Here is a 26,111-nt window from a genome sequence, read left to right as displayed (position 1 = left end):
CACAGAGGTCAGATCCTCCAGAAATAAAATTGATACCTTGGCGTCATGAGGAGGGTATCCTGGTTTTTCTAGGATCCTTGCAGGATCGTGGTCCTTTTCAAGTGATCTTTCTTTTCTTCTTCCTAGGATCTCTTTAAGGTGTCCTTTGCTTAGGAGATAACTAATCTCTTCTATGAGGGTTATGCAATCCTTAGTGACGTGGCTAAAATATTGTGGTATGTACACCATTTAGACTAGTTTTTCCAGTCACTTGATTAGTCTCCTTTACTTGGCCACCATGCTTTTTCGCCAAGGTCCTACTATTGGATTAGGTGTCTAAGCCCATAACTATAATTGGTATATACTTTATTTTATAGTAGCATGGTCCTTTTGGGCTGCCTTCACCTTAGCAATTTGACAGGATGACTTTTGGAGAGAGAGGTTCAATTTATTATTTTGACTAATAAATTAAAATTTTAATGTATTTTGAAAATATTATATTAATTAGAAATCATGTTATTTAATTAGTATTTAATAAGATATTAATTTGTAATTAATTTTGGGATTAAAAGAACTGACTAAAATAACATGGGTTGTTTTGCGAATCATTGATAGTTGTGAAACTGGGTTAATGGACTCCATAATTAGGAGTGGATGAAGTTGTATAGGGTGGCCCTATAGATTTCATCTAAGGCTTCCTAGTAGGATGTCCATAGGTTGCTTGGGTCTTAAGCAGGAAATTAGGGTTTCCTCCAGAAACTCGGGCATCCTTGAACTATATAAGGAATCCCTAGGCATTGGATTTTTGGCCCTATGCTTCTAAGATAACCCTAGCTGAAATTCTAATTGCTTAAACTCTCTCTCATCCCATCCTCTTGCTAGTGGTGTTTGTAAGCCATTAGAGGTGCAACATTTGGGGCACTAAGCTTTCAAGAGTCAAGGATCTACAAGGAATTCTTGTTATTACTACATAATAAGCATGGTGATCATCAAACCCTTTTGTTATATGATTTTCAAAAACTATATGCTAGATCTAGGGTTTATTGCTTTGGTATTCAATTGCAGGTTCATCTAGATAAAAAATTACATCCAAAGCAATTAGGGTTGCATGATCACATAGGATGTACTTATGCTCAAAACCCATCAATGGTATCGGAGCCTAGGATGTTTTTTAGTTGAATTTGATCCATATGTGAATTGTCCAAAGGAGGAGTGACCATATTCGTTAATCTGTTCATCCGACTCAACGAGTTCATAGTGGAACTGAACGAGTGTATAGCAAAAACTCGAGGAGTCAGGTTTTCAGATCCTTGATTTTTTTGTTTTTGATATCTTTGTTTCATTAGGATAATTACCAAATTTGTTTTAAATGTCAAAAATCGAATTTTCTAGAAAAGTTAATCAATTTCCTTATCAAATTTAAATATTTGGTCAAATTTAAAGATAATAACAAAATTATTTGATTAATTTAATTATTTAAAATTTGATCTATTATTTTTCAAAAGTTTTAAAAATACCCCTTTGGTTTCGGAATTTAAAATTTAATTCAATGTTTAATTTTGAAATCTTTAATTATTGAACCCTATTATTTTAAAAGTTTAAAACACACCCTTATACTATTATAAGATTAAAAGTTTAATTTATATATTTATAAGAAAGTGAGTCTTAGCGTTAGTAGGCCTCATTCATGAAGCCGATCTATAAGGGGGGGGGGGGGGGTATAAGGAAACTGCCTATATAATAACGGTTGAATGGGTATCCACTCTCATCTACCACTTCTTTGATTAGTGGAGGTTCGTTAACCGAACGGGTAGGATGGGACATTAATCTCTCATTAATAATGATAATGATAAATATAAAGTAACTAAATGTTTTTATAAATTCCTAATCTTAGTTACTTTAGGAAAATGTGAATTTGATGCTAATCCATGAAATTCACATTGCACTTTGTCAAGTCGTTAGTGGAGTGTGTATGGTTAACCGACACACTAACTTTGACTAACAAAGGATGGAAATGGGTAACTCGTAAATTATCATTGATTGATGGAGCGTGTGTGGTTTACCAGCACATCAATTAGGTGGTAAATGACATCGAGAGTACCAAGCAAATGTTCATGGTTATTCACACCTTATTTGTGATCCTCGGTATCTGTCACACCCCAAAACCAGGAACGGCGGAAACGTTCTGGGGCGGAGGACGTCATGTATAATATCAACAACAATGTAAAGTAGTAAACAAGCAACAACATCATCCATTGCATTAATAATATAATTATTATACAAATGTGTTCTGTCAAATTATGATAAACACTAAAGCATAAATCAAAATGAAAGATAAGTCTTGAACAAGCTCCATCTTCCTTTCTTCTTGCATCGGCACCTGTCTATGATGACCTGAGGATACAAGTAATTTTGAAAGCGAGTATCAGCTTTGAAGCTGGTGAGATCATAAGTATTTTAGTGTCTTAATTTGTATGTAAATACTTCTATGTATTTGAAATGTAAGTATTTGTATGTATACGAATTGTAAGTATTGAAAATGTATATGAACTGTAAGTTTTGAAAATGTATATGAAGCAACTGTAAATGTTTGAAAAACCCTAGAATCCCGATGATTCCTTCTAGTATGTGAAGGTGTCTTCTACCAAGACCTAACTGTTCTGTGTGTGTGTCTCTTGTAAGAGGATGTATTTTCCAAAGTATAACTATTATTATTCAAAAATATAGTTTGTACATTAATATTTAAGTGAGGTTATCACTAAAAATATGTAATGGAAAATCAATGTAGTACTATGGTGTAGTGTCGAACTACAACCGTACCTATTACCTTAAATCTAGGGTAATACTTCCAAGTACTGTAGTATTTAATATAAATAACTACATCGGTACTCAACTGCCTTATTTGAGGGATAAGGTATAATGTGATGTCTAGATCCCAGACTATACGCTCCCCTATCAAAGGGATTTTGGGACCTACCCACGACCCCTGCATGAATGCAAGCCGTGAGCATCCACATTACCGAATGATCATGTATACTCGATATAACTATCACAATTGCGTGTGATTCATCAGTATAGTTAGATCCTGAACTGGTTCCGTGCTATAGCTGTATATGTTCTCGTTCTAGTATCGTTGTATATGTTCTCGTTCTAGTATAGTTGTATATGTTCTCGTTCTAGTATAGTTGTATATGTAATGTATTGAAAAGTTCTAGAAAGTATTGACTCATGAATGAACTGACTCATTGTATGATATCGCGTTCTAGCAATGGTTCTAGTATCTTCCTGAACTACCCATATGGTAGCTTCCTAGTAATCTATGTGGTACGTGTAGACATGGATGTATACCCTTGCTACCCAAGGGCATAGGATGAACTTGAAGGACCTTTTATGACTATATATGTACACTTGATATATAACTAATATTTAAACGACTTTCGGACGAATACCCAATGTCCCACCAGACCACATCTCAAGGCGCGAAAAGGAAATAGGGTGGATAGCCTTCCTAAGTCTTTTAAACATTTCTTATATAACTATACATATAAAGGCATGCAATTTATAATATAAAAGCATAAATAAGTTTTGTAAGACATTTGCAATATAAGTATTATTTTTGAGAAAAGATCGACTTGATGTCAATCTATAAAACAATTTGAAGGCATGAGTTTAATAAAGCAGTTTAAGTATATGAAAAAATTTATTTGAAACACAGTTGTAAATAAGTTTGAAAGGAAATGTACGGAGTAAGCTGTACAGTGTAAAAAGGAGTATAAAACATATAAAATGTTTATAAATAGTCATTTGAAGGAAACTGTTTGGTAAAACGGCTAATGAGTAGCCAAATCATTTGAATGCTGTATATTAATCACATGTGATTGATGTAATAAGTAGCATGATTCTACTTGTATCCCCCCCATAAAACATTTAAAAAGAGTTTAAAACATTAGTTAAGGGGTATGAACTCACCTGCAGTAAGTGACTGGAATTGAACGGACTATTATCGTACGGAAGGATTGGACAAGTGCTTGGTGTCAAGTGGAGACTTAGACACACACAATGATCCTAATTACATATGAAAACGCATGTATATAGATAATTAGTGATTATAACACTAATTATACAAGTAATAACATTTAAGCGCGAGGATAACACTTTTGGTCAAGTGCTAGGAGGCTAAAGGGTCGCAACAAAGGAGTGCAATGCCCTTAATGTGAGTTTAAGGTCTAATGACCATATAAACACACATATACACACTCAATTAGACATAAATGACTAATTGATAATGTTTAAGACATCCTAGACATAATAAACACTTTATATAAGTGTTTCAAGCCTTAAGGATTGCATCTAAGCTATTGTGGGACAAGGTATTTGTGTTTAGGGTTTCGAAAGGACCCTATGTGAGAGTTTACTCTCTATAAACCATCACACATGGAGTTTACGGTTGTAAACTCTTGATTTTGCGGCCGTAAACTCCCAAACATGTGTGTTTGGTGTGTTTTGAAGTCCCAAAGGCTTTCTAGAATTGTTCTAACTTAGTGGTTAAGTCCTTGGAAGGGTTTAGGGTCTAGAAGTACTCCAATTAGGAGTTTACGGTCTCAAGGCCATTACCCTTAGAGTTTACGGCCGTAAACTCTAAGTAATGTGGGTTTTTGTTGCTTTCAAGCCTCTTGCACTTGTGGGATATGTTCTAGACTTTTATTCCTAGCATATGAAGGCATTAGGCACACCTTAGTGCCCTTTTTAGGAGTTTACGGCCCAAGAACCATGTATTGGCCGTAAACTCACTTGGTTAAGTGATTTTGATGTGGTTTGGTTCTTCATTTTTGTGGGAAACAATTCCATGAAGAGGTCTAGGGCTTTAGGTGTCTTGAAGACACCCTTTTGTCCATTAGAATGGAGTTTACGGCCTAAGCTTCTCTTGGGCCGTAAACTCACTTTTGTTTGAGTCATTTGATGTGTTTAAGACCTTATGCTACTTGGGAAATTAGCCTAGATACAAGCCTTAAGTCCTAGTGTCCTCAAAATACCCTTTGGTGTTAGCATATGGACTTTACAGCCTAAGAGAGTTCTGGGCCGTAAACTCCCAATCTTGGGTGGATTTTGGCTTCCTTTCTTGTCCCTAACATGCATACATAGACATCTAAGGCCTTATCATAACACAAGTGTCGGTTTTGGCTTCGTTTCGGGAGTTTACCGCTCAAGAACACCTCGAGGTGTAAACTCCTAGATTTCATGTTTTAGCCTTCTAAAACATGTTATAGACACGTATAAAGCTTTCTAACAATACTATAAAGAGTTACTCACGTTTTGGTATAAAAACCCGAAGATCCGTTAGAGAGAAAATGGCTTTTCTCTAGTCGGAAATGTGAATAATGAATGATTTTGGTTTGGAAATCTATTTATAGTCCTGAGATATTTTGGCAGAAAACATTTTTATTCCTGAAATGATCTCTAATAAATTAGAGTGTTGGAATAACATTGTTGCACCAAACCCTAGTGCACCCACTCTCCTGATACCACTTTTTGGTGTAAAACCCTGAAACTGCCAAACTTATATTCCAAGTCTGAATTTTCACTGTAACTGATCTTCATCTATTCGCTTGATATGGTTTATTCAGAATGGAAATTTCGGGTTGTCACAGTATCCCAATCACAAATTTGAATGGCATAATCAAGATTAAACATGCCATTGAATAGTTTAACAAATATCAAAAGATATAGAAATTTCATTTCATTCAAAACCTAATTCATTCAAAATTTTGTTTTCATTGTGGAATTGGTAAATCGTCATTTACCTACCTTCAAATGATTTACAATTGGATTACGACATCCCTCTTCTGAATTTTGAATTATTGTGTTGGGTCCTTGAAAGACCCCAACTTTCGTATTTTTGAAAGACCCAAACCTTCTATTACAAAGTGTTATATATATTACATAACTACCCAGGATATTATAATTTATACAAACATAAAATGTAGTGCAAAAGTACTATTACAAACTATTCTACATCTTTCAATAGTATGTAAACATACTAGTTACTTATCACCTGCAATTGTTAAACATTGATAGGGTAAGCGGTGATGCTTAGTGAGTTCAAAAATAGATACGATATAATGTTATGCCATATATATAGTTCAATGTGGCAAAAGAAAAGAGGAACAACAAGATGTATGTGAGATCATGTGTCAAGCATTCATATCAATCAAAGACATTATTCAAAGATATTCTTTTCAATTCTTGATATACATTAATAAAGCTTTGGCCCAAATGGCATAGAAGACATGCAATTTCTGATTAACGTCTTGTTAGATTTCAGGCTTATAGTCCTGTCTAACCATTTGCCAATGCCAGAGAATAGAAGTCATTCTCTTACGGAGACATGCTCTACATGGCCAGAGGCTACGTACCAGTACCAATGTGAATCTAAGTCCTTTCACTGATCACATGGTCAAATGTATTACAATTGCTATAAACATAGCGAATAACACGAGAAAATAACTCAGAATAATAATACTGAAAAACACATAGCACATATAACACATAACATACAATTGTTCCGGGCTTCTCGGGGGTCTCGGGATGTGTTTCGGGTGCTAAAATTGATACCGGGGCTTTGGGAAAAGTCAAAATAATGAAAATATGGATTTAGGGCTGAAAAATGGCAAATTTCCAAAGTTAGTCAGAAGGTCTCGCATGTCCTCCTATTTATAGGCGAGGGTTCGGCCGAGAAGAGTCAACAAGAAAGATAGCAGCGAGGGAGAGAGACACGCGAGGGGGAAAGGGTGAGTCAGCAGCGAAGGGCTCGGTGGCAGCTGTGGAGCGAAGCAGGTGGCGCGCATGCAGGGGACCGGGTGCGAGGCTCCGAAGTGCGACACGGGGCGAGATGCATCGAACGCTTACTGGGCCGAAGATCTGAGCGAAACGGACTGCGACGCGTTTCGGACACGACGCACGATCTTGCGAGGGTGACGAAGCTACTTCGTAGGTCTCTGGTTTGGGCCACGTCTCCGGTGACGCACCTGCTTCGTGTGTGGTGATGTGGCCCGTACTATTCATGCCAAATTCTTCGATTTTCGGGCCCCGAAATTCTAAAATCCACAACTTTCGCATACGAGCTCTGTTTTTGATGTTCTTTATATGCACGCGTAGCTAAAATTATGCTCTACAACTTTCGTTTAGATTTCGTCAGCTAATTTTGAATTTAATTTTAATATTATTATTTTTAACAGACCGGGACAGGAAAATCTGTTAAAAATTCATAACTTCTTCATCGACATCCGTTTTCGTCAGACTTTTTACCATTGTACTACATATGACGAGACCTTCGATTCTCATTTAGGATGTATTGGTAAAATATCGTTCGATCTAAAATTCGAGTTTTTAGCTGTCTACTGCTAAGTTGAAACTTCGAAAAATCATAACTTCCTCATACGAAGTTAGATTTTGGCGTTCTTTTTATCGAATTTCCCGGTTTAACGAATACTACGACTTCCATTTAGATTACTAAGGCTAAAAAGTAGTTAATAAAAAACTCACTTTTTACATCATTTGGTGCCGTGCCGGTTTTGTCGCGGATCTTCGGTTGTTCATAACTTCTTCGTTATAACTCGGATTTTAACAAGGTTTTCGCCTATAAGTTTCTAACGAGATTCTCTACAACATCAAATAATAAAATTTTACTTATTTAAAATTTTATATTTTCTCTAAATTTCACTATTTGGCTTTTAATTGGAATCTCATAAGACTTCCAATATTTTCTGAGTGATTTAAAACATAGTTTTACTTCATTTCTAGTAAAAACCATCTGTTGGAACTCAACACTCAATTTTACATAATATTTCACAATTTTATTCATTACAAAACATGATTTCAAAACGTGTATGTTACAGTCCTATCCTTAATATTTCATTTTGGGTGTTATATTAAGGATTCCTTATCTAATCAAAACATATCTTTCTTCTTTTGCAGATGTCTACCTCAAACAATGCTTCCGGTTCATCCAACACCTTCTCGCTCTTGAGCATCTATGCCAAGGTGACATTCGATGGGTCTAAGTTTAATGATTGGATCTGCAACATCTGAATGGGCTTGCGTTTCGAGGACAAGAAATACGTCTTCAACAACGAGCTGAACAAGATAGATAAGTCATAAGCTACTCCTATAGAAATAGCTGAGTATACGGGTCACTACAGGGATGCTACCAAAGTGTCTTGTATTATGATGATGACTATGACTCTTGAGCTACAACGATTCTATGAGGATTATTGGCCTTATGAGATGTGCAAGGGTTTGATGGAGAAATGCGATCAAAGAGCATGCCAAGAAAGGTATGAGATAGTTAGATCACTCATTACCACCAAGATGAAGGATGGAGAGTCCATCACGACCCACCTGCAACGGATGAAGAGATATGTGGATTTTTTGCTCAAGCTGAATGTGAAGTTTGACGAGGAGCTGGCTATTGACATAGTCTTGCACTCATTGTCTCCTTGCTATGATCAGTTCGAAATGACATATCATTTGAGAAAATTGGAAGTCACCTTGAGTAAACTTCAAGGCTTGCTGAGAACTACTGAAAATGGATTAAAAGGTGAAGCAATTGAGTCCAATCCTCCTCCTACTGTTGTTCCAATCATGGCTATTGGATAAAGGAATGGAAAACGAGGAAAGCTTCCTCTAAGAAAAATTGGAAAGGAAAGTCTCATGATGGGTCTTCTAGTAGTGGGCCCAATGGAAAAACCAGTTCTGCTCCCCCTGCCTTAGATCCAAATGATGCAATGTGCTTCTACTGCCAAGACAAGGGGCATTGGAAGATAAGTTGCCCCAAGTACCTGCAGGACATTAAGGATGGAAAGATCAGACCTACCTCGGTAGGTATTTACACTATTTTGTATAAAGTTCACCACATTCTTATTCTTGGTTGCTTGATACAGGATGTTGTTTTCACATTTGCTCTGACTTGTAGGGACTAAGAGAAAGTAGGGATGTGGAGCTTGGGAAGATGAACCTGATAATGGGCAATAGGAGATCGTCACATTTTACCAAGATGGATGTTTATTCTTTAAAGGTTAGTAGTGGATTATGTTTAGACTTGGATAATTATTGCTACTCATCAGAAATGACGAGGAATATTATGTCTTTTCATGGTTTGTACAGACAAGGTTTTAGATATTCTTTTAATAATGAGAATGGATCTATTAATGCTTATTATAATAGTGTATTTTATTTTTCAAGCATTGCCTTGTGATTATGTATATGAAATTGTAATGGTTGTAGATGATTTAGGAATTAGTGTGTTGCATATTGATTCATCTAATGGTTTAGAATAATGCGGCATTGTCATCTTGGACATGTCAACAAGAAGTGCATTGCCTAACTCAAAAAGGATGGAGTGTTTGAATCATTTGACCTAAGTTCAGATGATACATGCGAGCCTTGTTTGCTTGGAAAGATGACTAAATCACCTTTTCTAGGTTCGTGTGAAAGACGTGAGGGATTGTTGAATGTCATATACACTAATGTTTGTGGGCCCTTCAGATCTTCCACAAGGGATGCGAATTGATTTTATGTGACTTTTACCGATTAATATAGTAGACTTTGATATATCTACTTAATCAATCATAAGTCAGAAACCTTTGAAAAGTTAAAAAAGCATGAAGTCGAAAATCAAATTGATAGGAAGATCAAGATGCTCAGATCTGATAGGGGTGGTGAGTATCGTAGTATCGAGTTCCATGACTACCTCAAGGAATATTTCGTTCCATGATGTGGTTAAGAGGCGTAATCAAACACCTCCTAGGACATCGCAACTCAATGGTGTAGTTAAGAGGCATAATCGAACCTTATTGGACATGGTTCGTTCCATGATGAGTTGAGCTTCGCTTCCGATATCATTCTAGGGGTATGTCTTAATGACTTGCACCCATATCATTAATCTAGTCTCGACTAAAAAGGTTGCGAAAACACCTCATGGGATGGGAACAGGGAAGGTTCCCTCTTTGGCACATATCAAGGTTTGAGGTTGTGAAGCTTTTCTTAGAAGAGAGACTCTTGACAAGGTTGATCCTCAAAGCGAGCAGTTTTTTTTCATCGGCTACCCACAGATTCCTTTGGATACTTTTTCTGCAGGACTAGTGAGAATGTGATCTTTGTAGCACGAAAGGGAGTTTTCAGTGAGAGGGAACTCATATGCCAAGAGGAGAGTGGGAGTATAATTTATCTTGAATAAATTCAACAGTCAAGTGATGAAGGAACCTCTAAAACTAGTGCTCAACCAAACGAATAAATTCCTGTTGAACAAAATTAACGAGTCGTTACATCTTAGGCATTCCACTCGATTCAGCGTTCCGCCTGTGTTGTATGGTTTCCAAATAACTTCAAAAGGTGATACATTTATCAGTGATAGTACACTGAAAAATTTGGATGAACCGACTAACTACAAGGAAGCTATGATGGGCACTAAGTCTGCTAAATGGAAAGAGGAAATGGATAGCGAGATCCATTCCATGTATGATAATAAATTTTGGAACTTGGTTGACAATATACCAAGTATTAAGACAGTTGGGTGCAAATAGATCTTCAAGAAGAAAACCGAAATGGATAGAAATGTACGCACATTCAAGGCACGGTTGGTTGCGAAGGATTTACTCAAACCCAGGGGTTAACTATGATGAGACCTTCTCACCAGTGGCTAAGATCAAGTCTATTAGTGTTATGCTAGCCATAACTACATTTCATGATTATGAAATATGGCAGATGGATGTCAAAACTGCTATCCTTAATGGAATGTTGGTTGAAGATGTTTATTTGTGTCATCCAGAGGTTTTTGTAGGCGCTAAGTACCCTAATAGAGTGTACAAGCTTGAAAAGTCAATCTATGGATTAAAGCGAGCTTCTCGCAGATGGCATCTTTGCTTAGATTAGAACGTCAAAGAATTTGGATTTTCTAGGATATAGGATGAGTCATGTGTATATAACAAAGCTAGTGGGACTATATTTAGCTTTCCAGTACTGTATATTGACGACATAGTGCTCATAGGAAACGATGTTCCAACCTTGCAGGATGTTAAGTCCTGGCTGTTGGGTTTTTGAACACTTTAACAACCCAATGGTGCACATAGAACCCTAATGCTTTGGATCTAATTTTTCTCTAGTTATACATGCAATTTTAATTTTTCCGAAGCATGAAGCCTAACTATCATGTGATTTGATATTTAAATCATAAAAACTAGTTAGAAGATCACCTCTTGTTGTAGCTTGTTGAATTTGTCATTTCAAGAGCTTAGCACCTCAAGTGTGATGCCTTAAATGGTTTACAAAACACCAAGAGCAAATGGCGGAACTTGAAAGAGGTTTGGAGCACACAAAAATCAACTATACTCTTCTTGTATCACTTGTGTATATCCTTGGGGGCCGATTTTAGGTGCAAAGGGGTTACATATATACTTGTTGAATTCTAAGAGTCACTTGTAAACCCTAATTCATTCACATAGGCTTTTGATCCAATAACCATTTGATAACTCTTTTAGACTAACTTACTCCATCACCAATCAATCATGTATCATTAGCCCAAACTATATGTATCATTGATTTACATAATTAGTCCCCGTAAATTTAATTAGTCTCTGTTGATCACTAAATTAATTCCAAATTAATACTTGACCAATACCAATTAAATAATATTATTTCTCAATTAATATATTATACCTATAATATATTAATAAATCATAAATAAACTCTTTCTCAAAATCCAACCTATCAAATTGATTTGGAGAATGCAGCCCATAATGGACCATGCTACTATTGGGTCAAATACATACCACTTATAGTTATGGGCTTAGACACCAAATCCAACAGTCTCCCACTTGGATAAGTCTAATAACTATAATTTCAAACACGACTTCAAAATCCGATTAGCAATTGTAACTCTCAAAATCCGTTTCCGAATTCTGACGCGTCCTTTAGATAAGGGATCACATAATCCTCTTTTCTTTAAGATATCATGTAGAAAAATACATGGAACACAGTCATACTTATTCTCCAATAGTTCGTTTCTCGATTTCCGATTTGTTTGACATAGAACTTAATTGAACACATCAATTTAGTTCTGACCGAGCCTGGCACATAAGTCAAAATAAAATGGTCAAGGGGCCCAAGATATCACTTTTAATCCTCTTATGATAAAAGTAATAGATAAACTTTGACTTATATGCTTGTATTGATTACTTGTTAAATCATACATAATAACACGTTTTATAACATCATGTTAGTGATGCGGTTTCGCACTATCAATGCGCAGCCAAATCGTAATCAACAACTCATATATCTTGGTTTGAAGACTATACGATATCATTGTGTCACAATCACTCGTGATAAATTCCATGAAGGGATTCATATGAACGTGGGTTTAATCCAATACTCAAATCTTATTTGAAGAGCACTCATGAATGTTGCAGCATACCTTTGTATATCTAAACACTTTAGAGAATCTACAAGCCCATTCATGACAGTCTAATCTCATAGCCTACTTCCAAAGTATGATCGACTACGGATGATTTGAATAATCTTACTATTCTGGAAGTCAAAACATGCAAAAGTGAAACAATAGTACATGAATAACACAAGATAGTAACTTTACTCATAAATAAAACACCTTATATAATCATTAAATTTCAATTACATTTAATCTATTACAAGTTTCTAAACAACTATCTAATCACTAAAGCTAATATCGTCCTTCAGCCCAATACGCCTAGCATGTTGTAAGAGCTTAACCCTAGTTAGTCCCTTCGTAAGAGGATCTACTGGGTTCTCCTCTGATGATACCCAATTTACTATGAGGAGTCCTTCTATTTGATGTCTTATGAAGTGATATTTTTTTTCAATGCGCATGGATCTACCATGATCCCTCATTTCCTTGGTTAAGGCGACCACACTCTCGTTATCATAGAAAATCTCTATAGGCTCCTTTACAGCTGGTACAAATCCAAGGTCTCCGATGAAGTTCTTTTGCCATATCGCCTCCTTCGCTGCTTCACTTGCTGCTTTGTACTCTAATCCGCACATTGAATCAGCTACAGACTCCTATGTAGAACTTTTCCAAGTTACTGCTCCTCTATTCACGGTTAACACCCAGCCCGACTGAGAGCGGAAATTATCCCTATCGGTTTGAAAACTGGTGTCACTATACCCTGTCACTCTCAATTCATCACTCCCACCGAGGGCAAGAACATAGTCATTAGTCCTCCGCAAGTACTTAAGAATGTTCTTAACTACAGTCCAATAAGCTTTACCTGGATTCCGTTGATATCTTCTGACCATTCTTAAAGCAAAGGCCACATCAGGGTGAGTACATGTCATATCATACATAATCGAGCCAACTGCTGAAGCATATGAAACTCCACCCATTTTTTCTATCTCGGCTTGTACTCGATCTTTGATTCTTACTCAATTTGGTATTACTCAGTATTGGAAATTCTCTTTTCTTGGAATTCTCCATGCTAAAACGTTTCAAGACCTTGTCTAAGTGAGTATTTTGACTAGGTCCTATTAGTCTTTTACTCTTATTTTTCAATATCCTTATCCCTAGAATGTAAGCAGCTTCCCCAAGGTCCTTCATGGCAAAACACTTTCCAAGCTAGGACTTAACCTCATGTAAGGTTGGAATGTCATTTCCAATGAGAAGTATGTCATCTACATACAACACCAAAAAGCTAACTATACTCTCACTAGCTTTGACATATACACAAGACCCATCCTCGCTTCTCAAAAATCCTAACTCTTTGACTTTCTCGTAGAAACAAAGATTCCATCTGCGAGATGCTTGCTTCAATCCATAAATGGATTTCTCAAGCTTACATTATCTATTAGGGCATTTTGGATTGACAAAACCTTCTGGCTAACTCATTTAAACATATTCATCCAACTTCCCATTAAGGAAAATAGTTTTAACATCCATTTGTCATATTTCATAATCATGAAATGTAGCTATGGCTAGCATAACCCTTATATATTTGATCTTCACTACTGGTGAGAAGGTCTCGTCATAGTCAACTCCATGAGTTTGAGTAAAGCCCTTCGCAACCAATCACGCCTTATATGTGTTTACTTTCCCATCCATGTCGGTCTTCTTCTTGAAGATCCATTTGCACCCGACCGTTTTACGACCTGGTACATAGTCGACCAAGTTCCAAACATGATTATTATACATGGAATGAATCTCGCTGTCCATCGCCTCTTTCTATTTTGCAGACTTGGGGCCTGCCATAGCTTCCTTGTATTTATTAGGTACATGCAAATTTGTCAATTTACTATCACTGATAAACGTATCACCTTCAGTTGATATATGAAAACCACACAATACAGGTGGAACACTAACTCTACTAGAACGTCTTAGTGGTACAGACTCGTCAATCGGTTCAACAGGAGTTTCCTCCTTGGGTTGAGCGCTAGTGTTTGAGGTTCCTTCATCACTTAACTCTTGAAGCTCTTCAAGTTCAATTTTTCTCTTACCGTCCTCTTGGAATATGATCTCTCTCTCTCGGAAAACCCATCTCCGTGCAATGAAGACAACATTGTCAGTCGGGGTTTATAAGAGATATCCAAAGGACTTTTGTAGACAGCCGATGAATATACAATGCTCACTGTAAGGTTCGAGCTTTTCGTGAGTGTCTCATCTTACGAAAGCCTCACAACCCCAAACCTTGATATGTGCTAATGAGGGAACCTTCCATGTTTACATCGCATGAGGTGTTTTGATAACCTTTTTAGTTGGGACAAGATTAAGGATATAGGCGGCAGTATTTAAGGCATACCACCAGAATGAGATAGGTAACGAAGCTTGAATCATCATTAAACGAACCATGTCCAACATGGTTCAATTGCGCTTCTCAGCAAAACCATTAAGTTGCGATGTCCTAGGTAGTATCAATTATGAAATAATTCCACATTCCTTAACATAGTCGTGGAACTCGTGTAACATTCTGTTTAAACAAATATGAGCTTTGAGTTTTACTTCGTAAAGCCTTGAGACTCTGATAAGTTCACAAAAGCGTAGAGCTTCTCATCACCTCTCCGTCGAAGTAAGAATCGCTGGAATCGGACTTGTAACAAAGAAGCTATGATAGTTTGGAACATATGGAAAATTTAGTCCATGTTAAGTATGGGTACGCTTAGCGTACCTATGAGCATGGAATGGACGCAAGGACCACCTGGTACGCTGGGCGTACCAAGAGGAACGCTGGGTGTACTAGACTGTGAATGAAAACCCTAACATTTTAAATGACCCGATATAAAGAATGAGATGGCCTCATTGCTAGCCACCTTCTCAGAGAATAAAACTTCTAAAGAACCCCCAGCCTTCGTCCATGTGAGGTAGAGAGTACATGAGACCCTTTGGGTTGACTTTGTGAGTCCTTGGAGTGAAGAAGGAGCATTAAAGGGGAAGGAGTTGGAGTCCAGGCTTTGGATCTGAGCTTTTATGAGGATGGAGCATCAATTAAGGGTATAAAGCTCATTGCTTTCGTATTGCTTTTTGTTTTGTGTGTAGTATGGTCCATTTTAGGGTTTTTGGTCCCAAAACTTGAAACTTTATGAGTTGTCAAACTCCAGAACCCATTATATTTCCTTTTAAGTGTTTTTGATGGAGTGGTTCCACAAAAATGAGATATTGGATGTGAGAATAAAGTCATGCATGAGATAAGGGCTTAATGAGAAAAGAAAACGAGGGTTTTGAGTGTTTGAGACCATATCAGCCATGCAAAGGCTTAAAGTCCCTGACTTTATGGAATAAAATCTATTAAGGAGTCTAGATCCAAGAGACGAGTTCAGGTCTAAATGGGTTAAGACCAAGAAAAAGGACTAAAGCAAAACTAGGCATACGCCTAGCGTAAATTCTAGTACGCCCCGCGTACTGGGTTGGTTCCCCGGTTAGTCTCATGCGTGAGTATGTACGCTGCGCATACCAAAGGGGGTAGGCCCCGTGTAACCTCACTGTGGGCTTTTGGGTTAAGGATCATGTTGGGCCTTCAGTGTTGGGCTTGATCTAATAGGGTCTTGGTTCAGGGAAATATATATTTATGCTTTGGGCCCTTGGGTTGGGGTTTCCATTTAGTTTCAGAATTTGGCCTTGATAGGGCCCATTTATTATTTGGCCTTGGTGGGCCCAATGGGTTTAGGACATTGTTGGGTTGGTTATTAATCAACCTCTAGACCCAATGAGTGAGATTTTGGACTTAGATCTAATTGAGATAATTGTGTGTTTGGCACAGAGTTAGTGGTCGGTGTGTAGCAACAACATTTATAGGGGGCTGTACATCATCCGAGGTAAGTGTTCTCACTATACGTTACTTAGAGTGGAATTTATATGTCACCGGAAGGTCTTATGTATTGATATGAGTTATGTGAATTTATGTGATATGTATATTTTGTATGTTTGGGACCAGAAGGCAATCAGAGTTATGGCCGAAAGGCAATCAGAGTTATGGACGGAAGGCAGCCAGAGTTGGGCCGGAAGGCAAACCATGGTAGGGCTGGAAGGTCTACCTGAATTATGGGATCAGAAGGTCCCACTGAGACACATTGACCGGAAGGTTTTACAGAGTTATAGCCTTGAGTGGCTAATTTATATGCATGTGGTATTTTGGGGAACTCAATAAGCTTTGTGCTTACTATGTTATGTGTTATGTGTTTTAGGTTTCTCAGGATCGCGGGAAGGCGGCGAATCGATTGTACACACACACACACACAAGAGAAAAGAGTCATGAATGTGGATCCTGGATTTTGACAATTACTTTTGAAAACTATTTTGAAATATGTTATGCTAACGACATTTGAAATTTTGGAAATTTTTATGTGATGTGGATAATTAAAATTTGAAAATTTTGTTTTGGAAATTCACGGTGTTACAAGTTGGTATCAGAGCCTTGGTTTGAGGGATTCGGATACACCTTTAGGTATGTTTGGACACAAATTGAGGATTTGAGAAAAGTTTTCAAAAGGAACGATTTTTCCTAAAAATGAGTAAGAGAATTTTAAGAGAAAGAGGAAATGAGCAGTGTGTACAATCAACCAGCGCCCGAACGCTGATTTCCCCAAATAAGCTTACTTATGTTTTATAAGTTGTTATGAGATATGTTATGCATGCTAGAGAGTAGGCTAGGTATTTCGTATTTTAGGACTAGAGGGACCTGATTTGTGATGCCTTAGCCTAGGAGTTTCTGCTATCTATGATTTTCTTTTGAGTATGTGCAGAGTTTGAGTAGCCAGCTCGAATCCTTTTTAGAGGGATCTGAGTAGAGGAGTAATTTAGAAGAGATACATATATGAGCATTTGAGGAGCCTACTAAGAGAGTGGTCATATGCTCGCAAGGGGCGGAGTTTCTTGAGCTCGGTGATACCTTTTGAGTATGAGTATAGCAAGTGGAGTTGTAACCTAGAGTGGTTATACGTGTTGATAGAGAATACTCGATGCTCGAATGTTGCCTGCTTCATGATTTGTGGAACTCTTGATGATGAGATTCAGCTACTAAGTGAATATGATGATATTCAGGAGGTAGATGAATGGCATCATGAGGAGTTCTTCAGCAGCTGTGGTGGTGGAGTGTGAGAACCTAGGAAGAGCCTAGGGAGTGATCTGTGTCAGATGAGTATATTGATAGAGAAAGAGTGTTTGCAAGGGAGTGACCAGGTATGATGGGATGGACGAACGGCAAGGTTGAGTAGCCACTTAGAAAATTTGAGATGGTCCGTGTGGAAAGTATGGGTAGATGTGGCAGGTAGTATGGCCCTGTACTACTGAAAGTAGAGGAACCATACTTGATGCAAGGAGTATTCTGGAGATTCTAAGTACCAGGCTAGGAGGTGATGTCATGGTTCGAATAACATGATTGGTAGCAGATTAAAAGGTGAAGTCATGGTTCGAGTACCATGATTGGTAGCAGATTAAGAGGTGAAGTCATGGTTTGAGTACCATGATTGGTAGTAGATTGAGAAGTGATATCATGGTTCGAGTACCATGATTAATAGTAGATTGAGGGGTTATGCCATGGTTCGAGTACCATGCTAAGTAGCAGATTGATTGGTGAAGCCATGGTTCGAGTACCATGCTTTGTAGCAGATTGAGAGGAGATAATGTGGTTCGAGCAGCATAGTTTATAGCAGACAGAGAGGTGGCCGCATGGTTCGAGTACCATGACCGTGGTGGTTAGTGTTACTGGTTCTACCAGTTATTCCGTTGTGATTTGGTGATACCGAGATCGGGTGAGATTGAGTATGAGGCCAGAGGGGCCATGTGGAACAAGTTCCAACGAAGATCCCTTGTGAGGGAAGTTGAGATAATTCCAAGGTATTTTTGGTGTTATGTTAGATGAAGTTGCAAGACTCAAGGATAAGTAGAGATGACGTTTATGGGGGATTGCGACCTGAATCGGGCAATCAGCTAATAATGGAGATGTCACTTTTGGTGAGCAGAGTGGTGTTATTTCTGTTTCATGTGGGAAACATAATAGGTTTCGACATTTGGTTTTGAGCTTGGAAGTAAACCTTGTGGGTTAGCATTGATGACAATCTTCCGCCCAGAGTTTCTAGGCAGTATGTCTCCTACAAGGTAGTGATATAGCATGAGCATGTTGTTAGTGGGGATTGAGATAGTCAAGGACTAGGGTGCACTATATTTGAGTATACTAGGGCATGTGCCAGCTGCAGCATCAGATGATTAAGAAGACTATATCGGGGCAGTGACTGTTATTGTCTATGATGGGTATCGCATGTGGTAATGAGGAATCCTATCTTATGATAACTCGCGTGATGGAATGTTGGTTGAGGAGTCGAGGGTGAGGGGTATGATAGCTCATCATTGTCAGATCACGCGTTAGGGTTACTACTAGACAGTTGAGATGTCTGGTAATGGGATGGAATGAGATTATGTATGATTAGAGGTAATCATAATGAGAAGCTTCTGAGGATGTCATCTACAATTCGGGATACTTAGAGTTGGAGGGTCTCTATCGGGGAGACCATCGAGCATTGAGTAGTACCTTCCAAGAGTAAGTGTGATGTTTCTAGTGTAAACAGTCTGTGCAGTAGATTATTGATGCGCCAATTGGTGACGGTTTGAACCCTAAGTGGGGGAGAACCGGGTATTTTATTTGAGAGGATCAGAGACTTGCTCAACAATGGTTAGGGAGATGGATATAGAGGCATGCACTATGGATTCATGAGACCATGGTTATTGGTGGTTGAGGTGAGTTGCAGAATAATTTAATGCATGTTGTACGTGATCAAGAAAGGATGAGTGACTACACAACAGGTGGCCGTTGGTCAGAGGCCTTGTGTTGAGAAATTTTGGTCCAATAAATGGATTATTCTATGCTCTTTGGAAACGGTAAGAGATGTCGGGCAACCAATTTCTGGGTCGACATGTGTTATCTCGCTTGAATTGAACAATATTGGAACGAGTGTCGAAGGGTGAACTTCGTGTTATGAGTTATTGGCGATTTCTCCGTATTTCAGATTGGGAAATGGAGTATTATGGGTTACAAGTAGCATGTAAGGAGGATCGGTTGCGAGATTTCAAGGAAGCAATACGGTATCTAAGTATGATGCCATGAGTTTGAGATCACTGGTATACTCGAGACATTCCAAGGTGCGGTGATGGTGCACCGGGTATCCATGTATAATGTACTAAATCTCGGATTATTTGAGTTTTGGGTTTGAAATGGCAAGTGGTGTATCAAGTATTTACGGTTTCATTGGGAGCCCTTCGGCCAATTGACAACAAACGAGATTATCCGAGAATGTAGACTGCAGCAGAAAATGTGTTTTGTTAAGATGGATGTTGTCAGATATAGTGATGCATAATTTGGGTAAGTGTGTACACTTATCTATGGTTGGTCTGCAGAGCATGACTTAATGATCGTTGTGTTGCATTGACTTGAGGATGAGATCGTGAATTGATAAGAGCAAGTGTAGTAACACTGTGGAGAGCTGCAGTTTCAGTGAGTTAGGGAAAAGGGGTGTAGTGATGCTATGGAGAGCCGTAGTACTCACTAATCAGTGAAAAGTTGTTGTGATGATGCAGAGAGACCTAGTACTACTCACTAATTAGGGGGAGGTTGTTGTGATGTTGCAGAGAGTCGTGGTATTCACTAGTTGGCGAGAGAGTGTGTGATGGAGTACTCACTATTCAAATCATGACGCGAAAGAGTTTTGAGCTTGGGTAGCTCTAATATTTGAGTTTTTGGGAGCCTGGTGGTCGAACTAGGGGCGAGACTGTGGTCTCCATTTTGTCGGGAATTGTTATATTCTGAGATGATTTATGGTTGTCTCAATCAAAGGGAATTGAAGAATTAGTGTACGCACGAGTTATGGGTCATGAGTCATGAGTTGAGTGGTTCATCGGGATGAGTGGTTCCAATTCTGTGTTGAACTAGAATCCTGAGTTTGAGTTGGTTCCTGTGGTGCGTTGGGTAGGCAAAATGAGATTCTGTATTTAGAGATGGGATCCATGTAGAAGGGTGTTAATCTTCATATGATATCTTAGACCGGGGTGGATCGATTTCTGATGGGTTGTAGCTTTCGCTTGGGGTAAAGTGAACGTCATCACTTGTGTGTCGCAATGAGCCAAGATAGCTATTGTGACCAGGAGGGTTGTAAAGTCATTTTATTGGGTGTGCAAGGGGTAGCCCTTGGAGGTTCAACCAGTAGGTCGGGAGCTGACCTGGTACTCAGAGTTGAGAATGTTTTATTCGTGTTTGTTATTCGACGAGCGTGTATCAGGGTGATATTCTGCATGGGTGGTCTGTTGGGGAGACATGCCACTATAGTTTCCAGTTATGGAGAGTTAGAGCAGGTATCTTCATGGAAAAAAGGGTGTCCGTACTTCTTCAGTTTGGGAATTTCTATTTGGTTTCGGATGTCTTAGGAGAAGGATCGTCGAATGTTAAGAGATTTTCCGGTTGTGCTACTCGGTTATTTGTTTCGATCTATACAAAGAAAAAGAACGATTTCAAGGGTGAAAAAGAATGAGTTTTTAGTTTTGGTTCGTAGAGCCTTGAGACTGTGACAAGTTCATAAAAGCGTAGCTTCTTGTCACTTCTCCATGGAAGTAAGAATCGCTGGAATCGAACATGTAACAAAGAAGCTATGATTGTTTGGAACATATGTAAAATTTAGTCCTCATTAAGTATGGGTACGCTTAGCGTACCTATGAGCGTGGAATGGATGCAAGGACCACCTGGTATGTTGGGCGTACCAAGAGGAACGCTGGGTGTACTAGACTGTGAATGAAAACCCTGACATTTTAAATGACCCGATATAAAGAATGAGATGTCCTCATTCCTAGCTACCTTATCAGAGAACAAACCCTCTAAAGAACCCCCAGCCTTCATCCATATGAGCTAGTGAGTACATGAGAGACTTTGGGGTGACTTTGTGAGTCCTTGGAGTGAAGAAGGAGCATTAAAGGGGAAGGAGTTGGAGTCCAGGCTTTGGATATGAGCTTTTATGAGAATGAAGCATCAATTGAAGGTATAAAGCTCAATGCTTTCGTACTCCTTTTTGTTTTGTGCATAGTATGGTCCATTTTTGGGTTTTTGGTCCCAAGGCTTGAAACTTTATGAGTTGTTAAACTCCAGAACCCATTATATGTCCTTTTGAGTGTTTTTGATGGAGTGGTTCCACAAAAATGAGATATTGGATGTGAGAATCAAGTCATGCATGAGATTAGGGCATAATGAGAAAAGAGAACGAGGGTTTTGTGTGTTTGAGACCACATCATCCATGCAAAAGCTTAAAGTTCATGACTTTATGGAATAAAAGATATTAAGGAGTCTAATCCAAGCGATGAGTTAAGGTCTTAATGGGTTAAGACCAAGAAAAAGGACTAAAGCAAAACTAGGCGTACGCCTAGCGTAAATTCTAGTACCCCCCACGTACTGGGTTGGTGCCCCGATCAGTCTCATGCATGAGTATGTACGTTGCACCTACCAAAGGGGGCACGCCCCGTGTAACCCCACTGTGGGCTTTTGGGTTAAGGATCGTGTTGGGCCTTGAGTGTTGGGCCTGAATTTGGGCTTGATGTAATAGGGTCTTGGATCAGGGAATTATATATTTATGTTTTGGGCCCTTGGGTTGGGCTTGCCATTTGGTTTGAGAATTGGGCCTTGAGAGGGCCTATTTATTATTGGGCCTTGGTGGGCCCAATGGGTTTAGGCCATTGTTGGTCTGGTTATCGATCAACCTCTAGACCCAATGAGTGAGAGTTTGGACTTAGGTCTAATTGAGATAATCCGAGGTGAGTCTTCTCACTATATGTTACTTAGAGTGCAATTTATATGTGACTTGAAGGTCTTATGTATTGATATGAGTTATGTGAATTTATGAGATATGTATATGTTATATGTTTGGGACCGGAAGGTCAGGGTTGGAACGCAATCAGAGTTATGGCCGGAAGGCAATCATAGTTATGGTCGAAAGCTAGTCAGAGTTGGGCCAGAAGGCAAACGATGGTAGGGCCTGAAGGTCTACCAGAATTGTAGGACCGAAAGGTCCCACTGAGACACATTGAACGGAAGGTCTTACCGAGTTATATCCTCGAGTGGATAATTGATATGCATGTGGTATTTTGGGGAACTCACTAAGGTTTGTGCTAACTGTGTTATGTGTTTCAGGTTTCTTAGGATCACGGGAAGGCGACGACTCGATTGTACACACACACACACACAAGAGAAAAGAGTCATGAATGTGGATCTTGGATTTTGATAATTACTTTTGAAAACTATTTTGAAATATGTTATGATAACGACACTTGAGATTTTTGAAACTTTTATGTGATGTTGATAATTTAAATTTGAAAATTTTGTTTTGAATATTTACGGTGTTACAACTCGATACTAAGATACTCACCACCTCGATCGGATCGGAGCATCTTTATCTTGCTGCCTAGCTGATTCTCCATTTCTTGTTTAAACTCTTTGAACTTTTCAATGGTTTCTGACTTATGCTTGATTAAGTAGATATAGCCATATCTTTTGTAATCATTAGTAAAAGTTAGATAGAAGTTGTTACCTTCCCTTGTGGCGGCTATGAAAGGTCCACACACATCGGTGTGTATGAGATCCAACAAAACTTCACCTCTTTCACAAGTACCAGTGAAATGTGACTAGGTCATCTTTCCAAGTAAAAAAGATTCACAAGTGGTCATTTGACTTTAAGTTAGATGAATCCAACACTCCATCCTTGTAGAGTTGGGCTATGCACTTCTTGTTGACATGTCCAAGATGACAATACCGCAAGAATGCCTTGTCCAAACCATTGAACGAATCAATATGCAATACATTATTTCCTAAGTTGTCTACAACCATCAAAGTTTCATATATACCGTTACAAGGCTATGACTCCAAATAAAATTTATTATTATTAAAAGCATTTATAGAACCAATTTCATTATTGAATGAAAATCTAAACCTTTGGTTATACAAACCATGAAAGGAAATAATATTTCGCACTAATTATTTAAATCTAACTCTAATCCATTCTTAAGAAATAAAGAATAAACTCCAATCTTGGTGATAAGAGAGGCTTTCCTCTTCCCCAGGATTAAGTTCATCTTCCCATGCTCCACATCCATACTTCTTCTTAGACCCTACAAATCAGAACAAATGTGAAAATCACATCCTGTATCTAGGACCCAAGAACTAGCATGTGATGAATTATTATATATAATAGTATAAATACCTTAGAAGGTGGGTTTATCTTCCCATCCTTGATGTCCTACAAGTATTTGGGGCAGCTTCATTTCCAGTGCCCTTTATCAAGACAATAGAAGCACTCTACTCTTTCGGATGTGAAGAGGGAGTAGCAGAACCACATATAGTCCCAATAGAAGTGTATTCATTATGGGACTTTCCCTTTTGGCTCTTAGAAGGAGCCTTCCTCTTCATCCTTTTCCCGTGTCCGATTGCCAGGACTAGGGCAACAGTAGTAGGCGTAAGAACAACAACCTTGCCTTTCAAACTACCATCAGCAGTTCTCAGTAGGCCTTGAAGCTTGCTTAGAGTGACCTCCTCCTTGTTTATATGATAGGTCATTCTGAACTGATCATAGGTAGGAGGAAAAGAGTGTAGAATAATGTTAATGACCAACTCTTCATCAAAGTTGACATTCATCTTTAGCAAGGGGTCCACAAACCTTTGAATCTTTTGCAAGTGGGGCACGATGGATTCGCCATCCTTTATTTTAGTTGTTATTATGGAGGCGATGATTTCATACCTTTCTTTTCGGGCACTCTGATGGCACCCTTCCATCAAGTCTTGGTGAATCTCGAAAGGATATTAGTCCTCATAGGACTTTTGAAGCTCAGGAGTCATAGTGTCTATCATGATGCACGACACCTTTATCGCGTCCTTCTTATGTACCCTATACTCAACTATCTGTTCAGGAGAGGCAGTAGATTCATAAATCTCCTTAAGCTATTTGTCGAGGACACATTCTTTTCCTCGTAAAGAATGGACATGAGGATGTTTCGAATCCAATCATTGAAATTCGATCCATCGAAAATGACCCTCCCACATAAGTTCTCGAGGGAGAAAGTGCCGAAAGAGTTTAAGTTTGCAGCAGTGTTTAAAGTAGACATCTGAAAAGAAAGATAAAGTTTAGATTAGATAAGAATACTTAATTTATCACCCAAATGAAAAATTAAAGCTAGGACCCAACACAATATTTTACAATTCGGAATAGGGATGCCGTAATCCAATAGTAAAACACTTGAAGGTAGGTAAATGACGATATACCAATTTCCACCATGAAAAATGAAATTAGAGATTAAGTTTTAAATGATTTGAAATTCCTAGATTCTTTTGAGATTCATTGAAATTTTCAATGGCATTTTAAAATATCGATTATGCCCATTAAGTTTGTGACTGGGATGCCGAGGATCACAAACAATGTATGAATAACCATGCAAATGTGCTTGGTACTCTCTTTATAATTTATCACTTAATCAATGTGCCAGTTAACCACACACACTCCATTGTTCCATGAAAAACATTGATCTACCATTTGCCACCGAAGTTATTCCAAATTAGTGTGTCGGTTAACCACACATGTTCCAATAGCGACTTAGCAAGGTGCAAAGTGCAGTTTTCATGGAATAACATCATTTACACATTTTTCCTAAAGTAACTAACATTGGGTATTTATAAAATTTAGTTACTTTATAAAATTATTATACGTATTAATGAAGATTAATGTCCTATCCTACCCATTCGGCTAACAACCCTCCACTAGTCAAGAGTGTGGTGGGTAAGAGTGGATACTCAATGGTGGTCATTTTATAGGTTGCTTCCTTAAACACCCCTTATAGAGTAGCTTTGTGAATGAGGCCTACTAATGATAATACTTACTTGTCTTATACATATATATATATATATATATATATATATATATATATATATATATATATATAATTATTAAACTTTTAATATTGTAATAGTATAAGGGTTGAAATTTAAACTTTTAAGATTCTAGCTTTTGGAATTTAATATTACATAAATAAGCCTTTTCAAATTCCAAAACACGAGGGAAAGTTTTGAAACTCTTCCAAAGTTTTGGTTTTCGTAACTTATGGTTTTAATGTTTCATGAATGAGACTTTTCAAATTCCATAACTTGAGGACAAGTTAAGAAACTCTTCAAGAAACATTTAGACCAAAATTAACTAATAAAATTATCATATAATTTTTCATTTACTAATTTGATCGGATGAACTCACATAGAAAGACAATTCAAATCAAATAATACAAATAGTCAACTTATAATCTTAAAATTTGCTAATCGTCTGTTAACTGGATGAGGATAATCATCACCATATCAGGAAAAATGAATTTTATGATTCAAAATAGTCTGTGGTGATGATCCTAATCCAGTTGTGGCCAAAACCATGAAAAATCTACCGTCAGACGATCCAACTCGTCGAGTGCATGAACCGAACTCGTCGAGTTGTCAGTCTGTGAGTGAACTCACCGAGTCAGATTGTAAGTCCTAAAAGGCTTTGATGTATCAGTCGGATTCACTTGATGGTGCGGAATACCAATCAAGTGAACGATGCACGATCAAATATTGAATAAGAAC

At 38.1% G+C, this 26,111-nt stretch overlaps 1 protein-coding gene across 1 annotated transcript; it reads left to right on the top strand.

The window, feature by feature from the left end:
- Window positions 1-8,214: 8,214 nt before the first annotated feature.
- Window positions 8,215-8,634, top strand: LOC145009778 (uncharacterized). The gene has a single exon (XM_078968411.1). It carries the CDS (start codon window positions 8,215-8,217, stop codon window positions 8,632-8,634), a length of 420 nt encoding a protein of 139 aa, XP_078824537.1.
- The last annotated feature ends 17,477 nt before the right edge of the window (window positions 8,635-26,111 follow it).

This window comes from Lactuca saligna, chromosome 8 (assembly GCF_052625555.1).
Source record: "Lactuca saligna cultivar CGN05327 chromosome 8, ASM5262555v1, whole genome shotgun sequence".
NCBI classification, from domain to species: Eukaryota; Viridiplantae; Streptophyta; class Magnoliopsida; order Asterales; family Asteraceae; genus Lactuca; species Lactuca saligna.
This window is presented reverse-complemented; position numbering and strand designations above follow the sequence as displayed.